Source organism: Chanodichthys erythropterus, chromosome 3 (assembly GCF_024489055.1).
Source record: "Chanodichthys erythropterus isolate Z2021 chromosome 3, ASM2448905v1, whole genome shotgun sequence".
NCBI lineage: Eukaryota > Metazoa > Chordata > Actinopteri > Cypriniformes > Xenocyprididae > Chanodichthys > Chanodichthys erythropterus.
The window spans coordinates 50239091-50257636 of NC_090223.1; the positions used below are offsets into that span (position 1 = coordinate 50239091).

At 38.4% G+C, this 18546-nt stretch overlaps 2 protein-coding genes across 4 annotated transcripts in view; both read left to right on the forward strand.

The window, feature by feature from the left end:
* Positions 1 to 2804: 2804 nt before the first annotated feature.
* LOC137017913 (tripartite motif-containing protein 16-like) lies at positions 2805 to 16671 on the forward strand. Of its 3 annotated transcripts, XR_010894654.1 has the most exons (7): positions 2806 to 3457; positions 4393 to 4488; positions 4585 to 4818; positions 7665 to 7824; positions 8269 to 8316; positions 8711 to 11292; positions 15696 to 16671. XR_010894654.1 is itself a non-coding variant. In XM_067382678.1 (6 exons), exons 1-6 carry the CDS (start codon positions 2885 to 2887, stop codon positions 9226 to 9228), a joined length of 1617 nt encoding a protein of 538 aa, XP_067238779.1. In that variant the 5' UTR covers positions 2805 to 2884; the 3' UTR covers positions 9229 to 11669. The 3 variants fall into 3 exon arrangements, 2 of the variants coding, with proteins under 2 accessions (XP_067238779.1, XP_067238777.1); XM_067382678.1 differs by lacking the exon at positions 15696 to 16671 and having other exon boundaries at positions 2805 to 3457; positions 4597 to 4818; positions 8711 to 11669; XM_067382676.1 differs by lacking the exon at positions 15696 to 16671 and having other exon boundaries at positions 8711 to 11669.
* Positions 16672 to 17569: 898 nt separating this feature from the next.
* baiap2l1b (BAR/IMD domain containing adaptor protein 2 like 1b) overlaps positions 17570 to 18546 on the forward strand; it is an 81125-nt gene continuing 80148 nt past the window's right edge. Inside the window, exon 1 of the mRNA XM_067382679.1 lies at positions 17570 to 17988. Coding sequence (XP_067238780.1) covers positions 17938 to 17988 — 51 coding nt within the window. The 5' untranslated portion in view covers positions 17570 to 17937. The remainder of the gene's footprint in view (positions 17989 to 18546) is intronic.

Below are 18546 nucleotides of genomic sequence, written 5' to 3' on the forward strand. Positions count from 1 at the left end.
TATTGCTAAAAGAAACTGATGAGTCCTTTCCAGAGTGCCTTTGACATTTCATGTAGCTCTAGTAACAGCATCTCTTCCGGTTCAACTCTATCATTACTCACTCTGACTTGTGTATGTGTGTGTGACCCTTTGTGTATGTTATGTTACATGTTTGTTAGTTTAGTTATGTGTTTGTGAGTTAGTTAATAAAGATTGTGCACAAGACATGTTTGGTTCTGATTCCGTCTGCTAATTAATTGCCTCTTAAGTGATAGATCCGGACTATGTGCTCTGAGTAGTACAGTACAATAAGAAATATTATTTTTCCATAACTTGGAAATGAACATTTCTTAGAATTAATAAACAATCAACACTGAGCGTTCACTGGACGAACAGGTTAACTGATTGTAATATTAATTTGAATGTAGCTATGTCCAGTTAATCTGATCAACGGACTTGCATATTCATAATTAATCATAATTAATAATCATAATGAGTTATGAATAATTATTAATATTTCCCCTTTGAGTTAATTTTCGCTACACAACTGTGCCGTACTTCAAATGCTTGCTATGTTAGCTCGACAGTACGGAGGACCCCGGAGTGGAGCCCACATTAAGGTTATAATATTTGATAAATGTGTGCTGGTTTGACCATCCAGCTGCATCATAAACGTCACTCATAGAGACGCCAGACATCAAAGCTTTCGATGCCGCCATACCCCTTGTGGAATGAGTGCGGACGTTAAAAGGAGAGGACTGTCCGACCGCTTTATATGCAAGTGAGATGGCCTCAACCACCCACTTGCTCATCCTCTGCTTGGACGCCGGTCCACCTTTATTAGGAGAACCGTAACAGTCGAACAATTGCTCTGTTTTACGCCACAGGGCAGCTCTGTGGACATAAGCGTCCAAAGCCCTCACTGGGCAAAGCAGATTTAGTTTTTCCTGATCCAAAGATATAAATGGAGGAGGATGAAAGGCTTGAAGCACAATAGGACCCGGGACATTGGTGGGGACCTTCGGCACATAGCCAGGTCTAGCATGAAGAAATGCTCTCACCATTCCAGGAGCGAACTCCAGATATGAGGGGGCCACTGAAAGGGCCTTAAGATCTCCAATTCTTTTTAGAGAAGTAATAGCAAGTAAAAATATCGTCTTTAAAGTCAGAAACTTTGCAGACACCTCCTCCAGTGGTTCAAAGGGAGCCTCAGCTAACCCACATAGAACCACTGATAAGTCCCAGACCGGGGTCCTTGTGCGCACTGGAGGCCTCAGCCTCAGCCGACCAACCGAGGAATCCCCCCCAACATGATAGGCTGATATAGCCGCAACATAAACCTTCAAGGTTGAAAGAGTGCCCGGCGAGATAGCAGCACTCTGAGGGCGAGCCTTTCGCAATGCACGCAGACAGCTCCCTCGAGAGCTGCCTGCGCGTGCTCAACCCCCAGGCAAACAACACACATATCGTGCGTATCCCCGTCAGGGATAAAGCGAGTGCAGGGATGGACACATTTCCTGAACCGCTTGCTGCTTTCATCCGCCATTTCTTTATATACATTTGTGTCTTATGTGGTGTATGTATGTATATATATTTTTTGAAGCTCTTGTCCTCAGACAAAGAGAGAGATTTTAAATCACAAAAAATAAGACGCACAACAGCGATCTTAGACACACACACACTTGTTGCTGCAGCTCTTGTCCTCAGACGAAGAGTGAGACAAACAATATATTTGGACAGACAACAAAAAATAAGACACACGGAATAACATAGAGTGCTCGCTGAAGATAACAGAAGCTAGCGTTCTCTGCATCCGGGCATGCTTTATAGTTTCCTATAGTTGCCTCTGACGTCTCGTTACACGATTGGTTGGATACAGGAGTGCTTCAATGACAATATCACGCAGAAGGTTCCCAATGCGTTTCACGCAGCGTCGATAGTTCCCACGAAAGGGAACGACCTTGTTGTCTACTTCCTGAAGGGATCCAGGAGGCTGAACCTCTTCATTCCCTCACGGTTCCTGCCTGGGACCTGTCTGTGGTTCTTAGAGGCCTTAAGGGCCCTCCCTCTGCCCTGATACTTGGTCATCCCCCTGCATAGCACAGCGAGATGGAATATCGTCCCCATATACGTCTTGTCTTATATATAAGACATAATAAGACGTTCAACGCAGTATGAATTATAGTATCATAAGGAAACGTACTTGGTTACTAACGTAACCTCAGTTCGATTAGATACAGAACGAGTACTGCCTACTTTGCCACGCTACCCACTTCAGTCGAATCAATCGATTTGCCATGGTGAGACGGCCGCTTATATAGCCCGATACCCCACCCTTTTTGGCGGGCTCGCACGAGTCCGCTCACCATTGGCTCGCGCGGCTCTACCGCGCCGTCCTTGGTTCGTTTACTTTAAATCCATGAACCAATGGATGAAAAAGGCTTCAGTAGAAACATGCATTTTCTATAAAGCTGATTTGAAACAATATAGACTACATTGTGAACAGCATTATACAAATAAATGTACAATAAAAGAAATGAAAAAAAGTGAATACACTACATCAATTTTGTCCAGTTATTTGCCCAATTTCCAGTCTGGAGAAGATCATCTAGAGTCTAGAATTCCTAGTGTTTCTCATTCGTAAATGTTGCTTGTCATTCATGTGCTCAGAACCCATAATTACAATGTTTTTGACTCCAATTGAAGGGCACATAGCAGGAAACACAGCAGGAAGGTGTCTCTCCTTGACCAGCGCAAGAAGCTGCTTTACAGACACGCCTGTTTTCCACACGTCACTCAAACACAGAAGCAGGAAACTATTTCAACTGCTCAGTTCAGAGAAACAGAAACTGAAAGTATTGTTGAGCTGTTGTGTGTTTGTGTCTCTCTGTATTCATGCAGTAAAATGGCAGAAGCCAGATTTTCTCAAGATGAGTTCACATGTCCAGTGTGTCTGGATCTCCTGAAGGATCCAGTGGCCATTCCCTGTGGACACAGTTACTGTATGAGCTGTATTACGGACTGCTGGGATCAGGAGGATGAGAAGAGAGTCTACAGCTGCCCTCAGTGCAAACAGACCTTCAGTCCAAGACCTGCTTTAGGTAAAAACACCATTCTGGCTGAAATGGTGGAGAAACTGAAGAAGACTAAACTTCCTGCTGACTGTTACGCTGGAGCTGGAGACGTGCAGTGTGACATCTGTACTGGAAGAAAATACAAAGCTGTCAAGTCCTGTCTGGTGTGTCAGGAGTCTTTCTGTCAAACTCATTTTGACCGTCATGAGGAATATCACTCTCGTAAACCACACAAAGTGATCGATGCCACTGGACGACTGCAGGACATGATCTGCCGTAAACATGATAAAGAGCTAGAAATGTACTGTATCACTGATCAACAATGCATCTGTGTGTGGTGTAAGGAGTCTGAACATAAAAACCACAACACTGTATCAACTGCAGCACAGAGGACAGAGAAACAGGTATGAACTGAGAGAGATTGTTCAAGCAAAAATGAAAGTGCTGTCTTCATCCGTCATGACGTTGAGATGAGATGATATTTTGAAGAAAGTCTCATCTGTTTTAGTCTGTACATTGAAAGTCAATGGGGTACAAAAGTTTCAAGCTCAAAAAAGGAGACAAAAGCATTTAATTAATCTAAACTACTCCAGTGGCCCAGGGGCCATAGCTGTAGCTAGCTCCATTAGTGGAGCTCGACTCGCCCCTTAGTCTGCAGCCAGCTCCTATTGCTTTGCACCTGTCTACTAACATGACGTATTTTTCTGTATTTGGCTCAAATGTTCAAGTGGGCGTGAAGATTGCGAGTGTGTATATAACTTTTGATTACCCAATGGGATACAGAGTTTACAGAGTGTTTACAGGGTTTTTTTTTTAATTGTTATTTTCAATACTTTGCATTTTAAAATGCACTTCTAAATGTCTGTTCAGTGGTCTCTATGTAACTAACAAAAGACACAATTTAAAAATTGTGGTGCTTCTTTAAGTGATAACAAGTAGTTGCAAATGTTGTACAAAATACACATAGCCTACTCATCTTTGTACCAATAAAATGTGCAACACTTTATGTTTTACTACCAAATTATGTGTAATATATAATTAATTTTTTGACATCTCTGCACTTGGGCATTTTTAAGATGTTGGACAGTCTTGCACACTTACTTCCTAAAACTTTAGGGTGAAATATTCATAATCTATTCAAATCTAGATACTGGTGAAATATTGCTGACATTTCAGTTTCATATTCATTCATAATCTCATTTCAGGAAATCATGAATCTGTGGTTTGAACCTACAGTATAAACTTGTGCATTTAACCCTCCACCAATTCTGGATGTAGCTTTAATTTTTGTGTGATAGTAGTTTTACGTGTCATTTCCTGTTATTGGTTCATCCTCCAGAAACAGCTGAAGGAGACGCAGATGAAGATCCGTCAGAGAATCCAGCAGAGACAGAAAGATGTTCAGCAGCTGAGAGAGGCTGTGGAGTCTCATAAGGTGAGTCTGGAGAAGAAGAGAAGTTTGAGACGTCTCAGTTTGGACTCTGTCAGTCCCGCTGAAGCCACTGTGTGATTGTGATGTGTGTCCTAACAGCGCTCTGCACAGACAGCAGTGGAGGACAGTGAGAAGATCTTTACTGAGCTCATCCGCTCCATTGAGAGAAGCCGCTCTGAGGTCACACAGCTGATCAGAGATCAGGAAAAGGATGCAGTGAGTCGAGCTGAAGGACGAGTGGAGCGACTGGAGCAGGAGATCAATGATCTGAGGAGGAGAGACGCTGAGCTGGAGCAGCTTTCACACACACATGATCACATCCATTTCCTGCAGGTAACAGAGATCTAGAAGAACAGGATCATAGTGGACTTGAGCAAGAGAAACATTTCATGAGAGCAGAATGAGACATTGACTGAGATGTTGTCAGGAATACAGTCAGATTCAGTCCAGTGTTTGTTATCATATAATCATCAGTCAGACTCTCATCTGATCAACTTCTGTTTAAAGAGAGACAACACTTACAAAGACATGGAAAATCTTATAGGAAACATTTTTTGAGCTCTTTCTTTAATAACTAATTTTTCCTTCTGATTTCTTCTGTCATGAAATCAGTGAACTTGATGGTATCAATTTCCACCCAACTAGATTTTTCATAATATTTTTAATGAAATCTTTTATTTGTACTACAATATTTTCAGCAATTGCCACCAAAATTGGGTCAGGTGATCTTCAAACCTGAAAAGATTTTTATTTTCATTATCTGTTTGCCTGTAACACATTGATGAAATTGCCCATGAAGACTCCAAACAGGAAGTGAGGCTGAATATTAGCAATGCTTGTTAAAACCAAACAAAACCTCACCTTGATATCATGCCGTAAGGGTCCTCGTGAAGTTTCAGTGCCACTATCAGTCAAAAGTTACAAATAATTGTCAATCTACTCGTAGCCTTTGGACTGCTTTCCCTCAAATCTTCTCAACCCTAAAATGTGACTCCCCTTACGAATAAGAAGTATACTTCAAGTTAATTTTATGAAGTATACTTAAGTAATGTTCAAGTATGTTTTAAGTATACTTTAAGTAGTAAGTATACTAATGTCAGTGTACTAGTATAAACTTGTGAAGTGTACTATTTCTATACTGCTTGGAACTAAATTGGCCCAAATTTAGTATATAAAAAGTATACATTCAAGTATACTATAAGTGTAAAAATAGTAAACTTTAAGTGCATAACTAGTTCACAACTACATTTCTCATTTGTACTTCATCTATACTACTAGTGAACTTATAAGTAAGTAGTTTACTATTTTAATACTAGTAGCACATTTTTTAGTTTATGAAATTATGCACTCAGTAAACTACTAGTTTAGTAGTTTTATATTGCAAGTATACTTGTAAGTTTTCTTTAAGTGAACATAACATCATACTTACAGTTTACTATTTATACATTATTTTTGCACTTTAGGTATACTACTATGTTACAATTTAAGAAGGCCTATACATTTTTTTATACTTGAAATATACATTTAACTGTATTAACATTTTATTCTAGCTTCATGAATCACCCATCAACACTTGAATGTGGGCAAAAGTTTCATTTAAAAAGGTAACATTTCAAACAAAAAGCTGAGAAAATAGAATTTTTGTCAGACTTCGTTCCGATGTGATTAAGAACGATTATTAAAATAGATGGAGTAGATCGAGTCAATCAGTATCTCCAAAGCTTCACAGTCCTATAGCTCGTACTAGGTTGACATTTCATTCAGTAACATTAGGCAGTTTTTGATATGCTGTTTAATGTTTGATGGTCGCGTTATTTCACATTTGTGTGAGCAATCTTCTAGCACTTGCTTGTGCTTCTTCTTCTCCTGTGTTTTGATCCAGAGATTCTGTAATTCAGAAGATGTGTAATAGCAAGTTTATAAGACTGTTTATACAACTAGGTGAAAAAAAGTATATTTAATAGGCTTATCCATCAAAAGATTAAACATAACTACAAGCCAAGTATACTTAGAACACTTGAGTCCAAGTAAGGGCCAAATATGCTTAAACTTTTCTGTCAGTATAAGTCAAGTATACTTGCAATTTTAAGTATATTTCTGAGAAGTATATAAAAAGTATACTGAATATACTGAATATACTGAGTATCCTATTTTTTTTATTTTAAAAGAAGTATACTTGCACTCTTGAATAAGCTTCTTTTTTCGTAAGGGTCCATTTCATAGAAAGTTCACCTTTTAAAAGTATATTTTTTAAAACACTGTAGATAATATAATATTAATAAAATAAAAGGCCACTTACAGAGAGATACTTTCATGATTACGTTTCTTAACACATTTTAAAGTAGATTTTTTAAGTGCACATTGTAATAAAGTAAAATTAAACATTTTAATTTGAACATTTTAAATCATTATGTTTTATTAATCTTTTGTCATGTTTTAAAGAAGTGCACTTATTTTGACGTGTTGACTAACATACTAAAGCACATGTAACATACTTGATTATAATTTTAACTCTAGTATGTTATTCAATATTGCATTTAAAGTTACTATATTTTAAATGTACTATATTTTACTAATATGTCTAATATATTTAATAATATTGCTAATATATTTAAACACATCACAAACAAGTTTCAATAGAAATGACATTAAAGTATATTTTAGTTTATCATAAATGTTTGTTAGTTCATGTAGCAGTAACCATAACCATATTTCAAAGTTAATAGAATTATGAATTACTTAAATCCTACTTAAATGGGTCAAAAAGTGCTCTAAATATTAGCTAACTGCATTTAATATAAATTTAAACTATTATACATTGATTAAAGTATAATTACTTTATAATTTTTTATATAATAATAATAATAATTAAGTGTCAAAAAGCATTAAGCTGCTCTTAAATATATATTTTTAATTATATCATTCCTGTAATAATTTAAAAGTATGGTAAAATGCACTTTTCATGACACTTCATGACAGGAGTGTAAGTGTGAAATACTAGAGCTTGTAGCATTAAATAATGAACATGAGAAGAAAGTATCCAATTGTGTGAAAGTGCTGGATTAGTTAATGATTAGTTTGTGGTTAGATTGTGTGAAGTTACTGAAGATCATCAAGAGCCGCACAGATCTGATATAGCGCAGGTTATTGTCTGAAGTTTTGATTTGTGTTTTCTGTAGAGTTTCCAGTCTCTCTCAGCACCTCCTGAATCTACAGACGAATCCGACGATCCCTTCAGTTTTCTCTGCTCTTTTGATGACATGAGAGAATCTGTCCGTCAACTGAGAGACAAACTGGAGGATTTCTGCAAAGAGGAGATCAAGAAGATCTCTGACAGAGGTAAAGTCATTATACAGACGTGTGTAGAAAGATCCGAAATGTGACTGGAGAACAGTTTCTGAAATGTTCCTGTGATTTATAAAATGTCTATGTGCACAAATCTTAAATTACATTTTTCAAAGTTTATCTTAAATCAAGTGTAATGTGAACAAGACCATCAAATCCACCTTCAGAATGGCCACAAATATCCCTTGATGGTTCAGAAGTACGGCACTCATGATCATGAGAAAGTGTTTATACATGATGTAGGATGAAATTCATGGAATTTAGGATCAAATCCAATACGTGTGTTTTATAAATGAAGCCCCTGGAGATTCATCTGCTCTCAGAAATGATCCTCCATCATCTAATATCATAGAGCATCATATTAGAAATGTCTTAGAAATGAATGTATTTTATCTTGTCATTTCTCTTCACACTGTTCATGTCTGTTTATTTCCACAGTCACTTTCCCCAACATGAATCCCAAGACCAGGAACGACTTCCTACTGTGTAAGTCACTAAGAAAACAAGCAGAAAAACTCACTGAATATGTTCATGCGTCAGTTTGGTCAGGCAAAAATGAGAAAAGGATCTAATTGCAGCTGTTTTAATTTTAAAGTCTGCGTGAACCGGAAGTTGCAAACAACTTTTCTCCAATGTTGTGACGTATTTCCAGGTGAAACGGAATATTGAATAGAGGGCAGAGTTTTGCTTTGGCACTCCTCCTCTCCATCTCAACTCTCAGGAAAGAGTTGAATAATTGATCATGTAAATGATGATTCAGGATATCTGGTCAGCTGTACTGAGACACTGATGATACACTGAACATTGAGTCATGAAGAGTTCAGATACATTAAAAGATCAGATTCATAATTCCTGATTCTGATGTGTTTCTCTCCATCAGATTCCCATCAGCTCACTCTGGATCTGAACACAGTGAACGAACACGTCCGTCTGTCTGAGAGGAACAGAGTGATTACTTACACTGACACAGTCCAGCCGTATCCTGATCATCCAGACAGATTTAATGAGAGGTCTCAGGTGTTGTGTAGAGAGAGTGTGTGTGGACGCTGTTACTGGGAGATTGAGGGGAGTGGGAGTGTGTGTATATCAGTGTCATATAAGAGCATCAGCAGGAAAGGATGGGGTCGTGAGTGTGGATTTGGATATAATGATCAGTCCTGGATGTTGTACTGCTATTACTCCAGTTATTCATTCTATCACAATAAGATAGAGACTGATCTCCCTGTAAAGTCCATCAGTGGTAGAATAGGAGTGTATGTGGATCACAGTGCAGGAACTCTGTCCTTCTACAGCGTCTCTGACACAATGAGCCTCATCCACACAGTCCAGACCACATTCACTCAGCCGCTCTATCCTGGGTTTACTGTTTGGTCTGGATCATCAGTGAAACTGTGTTGATGTTTCAGAATAAACTGTAGAGAGATTTTATCCATAATAATTTGAGCTTCATGAGAAATCATCTTGACCACGGGTGTGTGTGTGTGTGTGTGTGTGTGTGTGTGTGTGTGTGTGTGTGTGTGTGTGTGTGTGTGTGTGTGTGTGTGTGTGTGTGTGTGTGTGATGTGTATTTGTCTTTTTCTCAAGCTCTGATTGTTTTGATAGAAATCATATTAATTTAGTTTTTATTGTAGTGACATAAATACATAAATCATTTTTATAATTACCATCAAAAGTACCTTTCAGTTAAATGATCAAACACAGGGTTCATTACAAAATGAGCAGTGTGATTTTGAATAATGAAATAACAGAAACAGCCATGAACAAGGAGTGAAGATGTGGAAAACAACATTAGTAGTGGAGAAAATAGTGTAAAATGTTCAAAGTAGTTCAAAATGTGAGGAAAATTGTGCTGCAGAAGATGAGGGATGAAGAAGCTCTTTATATGAGATTTCAGATATTGAGTCACAAGTGATGGAAAACATGAACTCTTGAGAAGAAATTAATGACTTTCACAATGTTTGATAAACTCATTGATGTAAAATAGTTATTTTCCAGCAAAACTCAGCACTCGGTTGCTAGGGTGTTCTGAGTGGTTGCTAGGGAGTTGCTAGGCGATTGCTAGGGTGTTGCTATGTGGTGGCTAATGTGTTCTGAGTTGTTGCTAGGCAATTGCTAGAGTGTTCTGGGTGATTGCTATGGTGTTGCTAGTTGGTTGCGATGGTTTCCTGGGTGGTTGCTAAGGTTTTGCCAGGGTGTTGTTTGGTGGTTGCTATGGTAACCTGGGTGGTTGCAAGGGTGTTGTTAGGCAGTTGCTAAGGTACTCAGAGTAATTTCTAGGGTGTTGCTATGTCTTGCTGAACAGTTGCTAGGGTAGTTGCAAGGAAGTCATTTGGCAGCTGCCAGTGATGGTACAACAAAGGCTTCTTGACAGTATAATTGATTTAAACCAACCCCAGTGCCTCTGACATTCAGATTTAAAGATATCTCTCTTTAGGTTTTGGTTGCTAGGGTGCTTGACAATGGTTGGTAGGGCATGAAGCATTGAAGGTGATTCGTGATTGGCTGTTTGCTGCCTTGAGTGAAATGAGCTCACCCTTTTTTATTAAATTACTTGACAAGACCATTTGAAGTGTAGCTCTGTTCTTTTTCTAGTTATCATTTAACAAATAACTAATTTAACAAATAATTATAATATACAGTATACTATATCTGATTATATGTAAGTGTGAACTCATGAAATGTGTCTTTGTTTTGAAAACTGAATATAAGGTTTTTGTTTATCAGTTTATTATTTAAATTACCTCTCAAATAGCTTCTGTTATTTCTGAAGCATTTTCAGCCAGAATTAGCTTTTAAAGGCCCACTAAAGTGTCTTGGAATGTGCAGCATTATTCAATGTGTTGACGTAATTTCAACTGAAACAGGAAGACAGGGCGATATATCGAACAGCCCTGCCCCTTTTTTAAAATAGCCAATAGCGTTTTGTTTATGTTACAGCTCGGCCAGAGCCGTTAAGCTCAGTAAAACCTGTTTCCTTTAAATATCTAACCGTTTCTCCTCCTAATCTCCTCTATATCACTTTAAAATATAGCATTCTGTGCAGAATTTAAATGGGTCCGATACCTTTCGTGGTCTGAGCCGACTCGCGGATATGATCCGCTCTGTGCTCTCATTTCTCTGGACCAGAGCAGACTGTGCTCGCGCTGCGGTGGTTCATGTTATGCTAACACGAAAACAGACTTCATTCACGTCAAAGGAAAGCATATTTACACTGTCTGAATCTATTCTATTCCCTATTCTCTATATAGTGCACTATGTGCCATTCACCATGTAGAAACTAGTAAATGTGTGAACAAATGACCGATTTCAGCCACAGCTTCAGGAGGGGCGGGATTTCAGATTCTAGAGAGATTCTAAGATTTCTCAGATTCTAATTTGATTGGACAGAAGATTTGATGAGAAGCTGAAGTGCGATGTGATGTCATGAAAATCCGTGATCCATTTTAGCGGAAGTGAGAGACTGTAAGTTTTGAATGCTTATCTCCTAAATGCGAATTTTGTCATTGTTTTGGAACACACCAGCTTATTCATAACATCAAGGCTTACATATTCATACTAAAAGCTAAAAAACTTTTTTTTGATTTCAGGGGACTTTAATTTAGCTATTTTTATTTTATAAGAATCCACGAATCATAAGTTGTTCTTTCAACATATTTTAAATTATTTAAAGGGTTAGTTCACCCAAAAAAGAACATTTCTGTCATTAATTACCCTCATGTCATAAGACTTTGGTTCATCTTTAGAACACAAATAAAGATATTTTTAATAAAATCCGATCGCTCAGTAAGGCCTCCATAGACAGCAAGATCATTTCCTTTTTCAGTGCCCAGAAAGCTACTAAAGACATATTTAAATCAGTTCATGTGACTACAGTGGTTCAACCTTAATGTTGTGAAGCGTTGAGAATACTTTTTGAGCGCCAAAAAAAAAAAAAAAAGACTTTATTCAACAGTATCTAGTGATGGGCGATTTCAAAACACTCCTTCATGAAGCGAAGCTTTACCAATCTTTTGTTTCGAATCAGAGGTTCGGAGTGTGTATCAAACTGCCAAAGTCACATGATTTCAGCAAACGAGGCTTCGTTATGTCACAGGTCTTTCAAAATTTCAATAGTTCATATAGTTTCATACACACTCTGAACCACTGATTCAAAACAAAAGATTGGTAAAGCTTCATGAAGCAGTGTTTTGAAATCGTCCATCACTAGATATTGTTGAATAAAGTCATTATTTTTTTTATTTTTTTTGGTGCACAAAAAGTATTCTCGTCACTTCATAACATTAAGGTTGAACCACTGTAGTCACATGAACTGTTTTAAATATGTCTTAAGTAGCTTTCTGGGCATCTGAAAGTGTTAATTATCTTGCATTCTGGACTCTCCTAAAATCATTATGACCAGTAGATTATGAGGTGGCTGGTGCTACCGAAAATCTGTGTTCAGGATAGGTCAAACTAAAGGCTCATGAATGAATGGAGCAGTAGGCACGTCATCTGAAGACCTTTTGATTTCTGTCTATCACTGATTTAGCAAGTTGTATGGAAGTGGCTAAATAAACTACATTTTTTGTTTGAATGATCAAAAGGCAACTGACTAAAAGGTATTAGCTAAGTGGGTGGAGGTATGGATGTATGGATGGGTGTGTGGATGGAGGGAGGGAGGGAGGGAGGGAGGGAGGGATGATGGATGGATGGATGGATGGATGGGTGTGTGGATGGAGGGATGGAGGGAGGGAGGGATGGATGGATGGATGGGTGGATGGATGGGTGGGTGGGTGGATGGATGAGTGGAAAGGGATTGGTGGGTGGGTGAAGGTATGGATGGATGGACAGGTGTGTGGAGGGATGGATGGATGGGTGGCTGCATGGATGGATTGGTGGGTGGGTGGAGGTATGGATGTATGGATGGATGGATGGGTGTGTGGATGGATGGGTGAGTGGAAAGGGATTGGTGGGTGGGTGGAGGTATGGATGTATGGATGGGTGTGTGGAGGGAGGGAGGGAAGGAGGGATGATGGATGGATGGATGGATGGGTGTGTGTGTGGATGGATGGGTGAGTGGAAAGGGATTGGTGGGTGGGTGGAGGTATGGATGGGTGTGTGGAGGGAGGGAGGGAAGGAGGGATGATGGATGGATGGGTGTGTGTGTGTGTGGATGGATGGGTGAGTGGAAAGGGATTGGTGGGTGGGTGAAGGTATGGATGTATGGATGGGTGTGTGGAGGGAGGGAGGGAAGGAGGTATGGATGTATGGATGGTTGTGTGGATGGATGGTGAGTGGAAAGGGATTGGTGGGTGGGTGGAGGTATGTATGTATGGATGGGTGTGTGGAGGGAGGGAGGGAAGGATTTTTTGATTGCAAAGCCGTGACACCATATAATCATGCATTCTTGATTGTTTGTGGCTTTCCCTGTTGGCAAGAGGTAAAATTTGTAATTTTTACTGTTGATCACCACGTGGCACCATTAACCCTTTAGATAGGCCTGTGCAAAAAAAAGCTTAGTTTCTGGCTTTTATATGGAGTTATATGGAGTAAAACAGTATATTATAGTGTGTGTGTGTGTGTGTGTGTGTGTGTGTGTGTGTGTGTGTGTGTGTGTGTGTGTGTGTGTGTGTGTGTGTGTGTGTGTGTGTGTGTCTGAGAGAGAGTAAGACCTTTGCGCACTTACTTTGATGTGTCTGAGAAAATCAAAACATGTACCTCAGCTCTCAGAACTACATGGAGTAAACAAAAACAAAGTAAGTGTATTTATGCACCTGCTGCCTTTTGATGGTGAGAAGTACAGACGGCCTATGCGTGAAATGCTTGTCTTTTTGTGATGGTAAAGCCAGTTTAAAACCTTAAAATCCTTCAGTGATACACTTTTCCATTTTTTTCTGTAAAAAATTTTTTGTCCTGTGCACCACTTGCATGTTCCCCTCCGGAGTGAAGAGGGGAACATGCAAGTGGTGCACAGGACAAAAAAAAAGAACAGTCAGCACTTGCATCTGTTGTGGTGGACACATTTGCAAAGAGCACCAAGTGACATGCTGCAAGTCCTGCTGGAAAGACTGAACACACACACACTCTAAATAGTTAGTTTAATTGTTTAGTTCTCCATCCATCCTCAACTCTTGCACCATTGTTCAGTTTATTTGAAGTTGTTGTTGCATTTTGGCTCGTAATAAATTGTTCATAAATCTGATCCAGAGTAGATTTTTTACAGAAAAAAAATGGAAAAGTGTATCACTGAAGGATTTTAAGGTTTTAAACTGGCTTTACCATCACAAAAAGACAAGCATTTCAGGCATAGGCCGTCTGTACTTCTCACCATCAAAAGGCAGCAGGTGCATAAATACACTTACTTTGTTTTTGTTTACTCCATGTAGTTCTGAGAGCTGAGGTACATGTTTTGATTTTCTCAGACACATCAAGGTAAGTGCGCAAAGGTCTTACTCTCTCTCAGACACACACACACACACACACACACACACACACACACACTATAATATACTGTTTTACTCCATATAACTCCATATAAAAGCCAGAAACTAAGCTTTTTTTTGCACAGGCCTATCTAAAGGGTTAATGGTGCCACGTGGTGATCAACAGTAAAAATGACAAATTTTACCTCTTGCCAACAGGGAAAACCACAAACAATCAAGAATGCATGATTATATGGTGTCACGGCTTTGCAATCAAAAAATGTGGTTATAATGGAAGTCAATGGGGCAAAAACAGCCACGAACAACAAATGAGGGAGAAAAAATTTAAATCTGATGCTGCACAAAAACTAACAATGCATCAAAACCAATGTTAGTACTAATCTTTGACATGTCCAAGACTGTGATAAAAGGTAAAAAAAAATCCAGTCCACAATTATTTTTTATATTGAAAATAAGTCATTTTGTGTGTTTTTTTCCCAAAGTCAGTGACATCATTTAGGAATTTGGCAATTAAAGAGTAAAAATCCTGGATTTTTTTATCTTTTGTTTTGATCAGGACTGAGGTTGATTAACAGATTTGTGCAAAAAAATTTTGAAAAAATATTTACCTGATACATTTTTACAGCAGTTTAATTTAGTGGATGTTTTCATCCACGAACATAACGAAAGGGTAGTGAATTTGCCCACAGTGTACTGTTGAGTTTTTGAAAATTTTCAAAGCATTTTCCCAAAATATGTGTAAAAATAAGATTTGTCACCAAAAATCATTCCATTTGCTGAAACACAGAGAAAGTTGTGGCCAAATTAATACTCAAAATCACCCCATAGTGGATGAAAACATCCCCAACAACACATAAGGGTTAAAAACACTTCATAGACATACAAACAACATTAAAAACTTGATTTTCACCAGGGGTCTTTAAATTTTAGTATGAGGGTCCTCCGCACATGAGGATGATCATATTTGGGGGTCCGTTGCATCAGATTGAAAAGCCCTAGAAGAGAGATGAGACATAAGCTGTGTATGATTTCGAAGGCTGCTCTCTCTGGAGGTCCGTCACATTTGTCCGCTGCATAAGCCTTATTTTAGCAAGGAACAGAAGGGTAACAAAGAAATTAAAGTAATTTACACCTCACGAGGAATAACAGTCCACTTTATAATGGTTATTCTTTTTTCTAGTGTGTGTTCTCCAGAATCCAAAACATATGGGACGACTTTCTCCAGAAAATAAAGGAGCAATTTGATTCTGGCATAGATTCATTATATCTAGACTGTGAGAATTTCCTCATTAAGTGGAAACATTATCAAGAAATTAAAGCTCTAGCATAAGTTCTGATGGGAAGACTCAAATGTTACATCACTAATTATGTTTAGATCTAACCAATCATTATCTAACACTTGGAGTATAAAAGATTGGTACTTACACATGTCTGAGTTTGCAGATGATGATGCTGACTTTCACCCCCATCCTCCCCACCACCACCAGGATGGTCCCTGTCCATACCTCTTGGGGGTCGGCTATGCCCCTGCCTTCATCTTCAGGCAGGAAATGCAGAGTTTGCATCCCTCAGGATGTGAGCTATGGACAGGGCCTACGCCAAAGAACTTATCTTATAATATTTTGCTTGCATTTGCGGATTTGTTAATACATTTCATTGTTATGTTATCTTGCCTCCTGAGTTTTTCTGGTAGAACATTAAATAGCATATTTGGCTGGATATTATTATGGACTCCCCTGATGGTGACAAAATATCTGAAGCTGAACCTCTCGATGGCCCTGAATATAAACATACGCACAAGTAAATTTATACTTGTGCATAGGTGAATTGAGACATATACATATTTATTTATATATAAAAAAAGAAAAGTGCACAAAAAATGTCAAGTGCAGAAAAAAGTGAAAAGCGCAATAAATTGTAATAAAGGCATGAAAACATTTAAAAATATATGAGCAACCAAACAATGTTGTAAATCTGTATCATTAAGGTCATCTATCACTTTAAAGTTACTTGTCATCTGTGGTCGACTTTAAGTTATATCCAGTTTTGGGTTAATCTGTTGAGTTATTTACTGAAGTTGTAGTAAAAAAAAACATCCCGCATATGTGTTTTCCTGTGTTTATTTGAAGGATTTGAGGCTCTAATTTGAGTTATTAAAAGCAACCGACATATATCTTTGTTGTACTTAATGATGTTTCTTCATCTCTTTTCATACATTGATATTAGTCATATTAGTCATATATAAATTAATTTACTTAACTACCCTTGTTTTGTTTACACAATGGGTTTTTGCTGCTTGTTCACTAATTGCTCATTTAACTTAAAGGTGCAGTATGTAATATTTTCTGTCTGCTAGAGGTCAATAGAGTCCTATTTAAAACAAAAGCGTAGCTTGATGACGTCAAGTTTGAGTGCAGAATCTTGGGACATGTGGTCTCCACCTCACAGACGGTGGAATAGAATGGGACTCATTAAGAGATCATGTTAATGGAAGCGATTATTAATGTTATTGTAGTATGAAGCAGAGCAGGACCGAGTGTTGTGGAGCTGAACGAGGCCGCTGGAGCGAATGTGCAACACACACCTCACGAACAGCAGAACTTTTATTATGTCACAGTCGCCGGCGCTGCTTCCACTTTTCTGGTCATGAGTATGAGGTTACGCAGCTCTGTTTATATTAGATACATTTGAGAGTGTTGAAAATGATGTTATAACATTACTCTGTGCATTCACTCGACTGCGACACTGTTGCACACTGCAGTAAGATAGATCGATTTTAGAATATCATATTAATAAATGCTGGATGGCTTGTGTTGATAAATGGCATACAATTAATTTTAAAATGTATTGTATGATGGAGAAAAAAAGACTAAACGTGTTGAGCTGTATAACAATAATTAGTTTTATGTCTATAAACATCAAAACAGTTGTTCCCTTGTCTATTAAAACGTGTATTATATTAAAGCTTCTTTGGTGTTTCCATGGTTTCTACAAAATAAAACCGGAAACCGAGGATAACGCGGGTATGACGCAATTGACAGGCGACTCCTCACACGTCCCGTATCCTTGGTTAAAACTGCAATTTTCTCACGATTTACAAATAGTTGGAAACATTTGGGATGTTGTAAGTACTCAAGTGAACAAAATATATAACACTGACCTAGTGGTTTTTGGATATTTTACTGCAAAAATATTACATATTGCACCTTTAACTTAATTAAGTGAATTTCATTCATTTTAATAAGTTAAATGTTTTTGAAAGCAAGAACTGGGTTCTGTGTGAATGTTCAGATGTCTGCAATAACGAAAATAAGCAGCAGATGGCAGCATTTATCTTTTCTATCTGTCCAGTCCACCTGTCAGTGCGTCAGACCTCACCTTATCTGTGTCCCGCCCCTGACGTCGCAGACACACATTCATTCACACGCTCATAAGTTTGAAAGCAAAGCCTAGACTCTCAGCTCAACTCCACCTGTCCGCTACTGACTAACACTGCAGTCACTTTCTGTCGGAAATATAAAGCACAGCTCTTGTTGACGGTCGTCTTGCTATGAGGACTTGCGGGAGGCGATAAGCGTACTGTCCTGTCCGAGTTATTTTGGAGTAATCGACTGAGCGGAGAGTTTTTGGCGAAGCGAATTGTCGACATTTGAGTGCGCGCGCTCGTCGCGAGAGGGGTAGAAGAATGTCGCGCGACCCGGAGGAGGTGAATAAACTGACCGAGAGCACTTACAAGGTGAGAGAAATGACACCTGCCTCACGACAAAACACCAATAGTATTCACCTGTTGAGATCACAGTAGCTAGGATAAGCTTGAAACATTCACATATATGTGGACATATCAAAACAGGTTGATAACAGTTAGGACATTTCTGGATTGAGATGGTCATTTTGCTGGTTAACAAACTTTTAACCTGGCCAGGAAACTTTTAGTTAAACTAGGTCGTTTGATGTTTAAGCTGGTAAAGCTGAAGAACACAAACACGATTCTCTTCAGGATATTCAAATTTCGGGTTGTCATTGGGTTTTACCATAGCACATATGGTTGTCAAATGATTTATTGACACACCCAAATGAGTCACAAATGAATCCTAGATTAAATCATCCAGGGATTTAGTCACACAAGTATACTGATACTGCTTTTTGCCTATTGGGGACTTATTTTATTATCACTCCACCCTTGTGTGAATTATATGCTTTATATCCCTTTAAAGCTAGCCAAAAATAGGCTTAATATTAGCACAAACAGATATAATTTAAATTATCTGAATCACAGTGAGGAACTCTCCCAATA

Bases quoted from the DNA above. Each gene is read 5' to 3' on its own strand.
- LOC137017913 (XM_067382676.1), top strand. From the start codon at position 2,885: ATGGCAGAAGCCAGATTTTCTCAAGATGAGTTCACATGTCCAGTGTGT. The intron at 3,458-4,392 runs GTATGAACTGAG...TTCATCCTCCAG, and splicing joins CACAGAGGACAGAGAAACAG to AAACAGCTGAAGGAGACGCA. The intron at 4,489-4,584 runs GTGAGTCTGGAG...GTGTCCTAACAG, and splicing joins AGGCTGTGGAGTCTCATAAG to CGCTCTGCACAGACAGCAGT.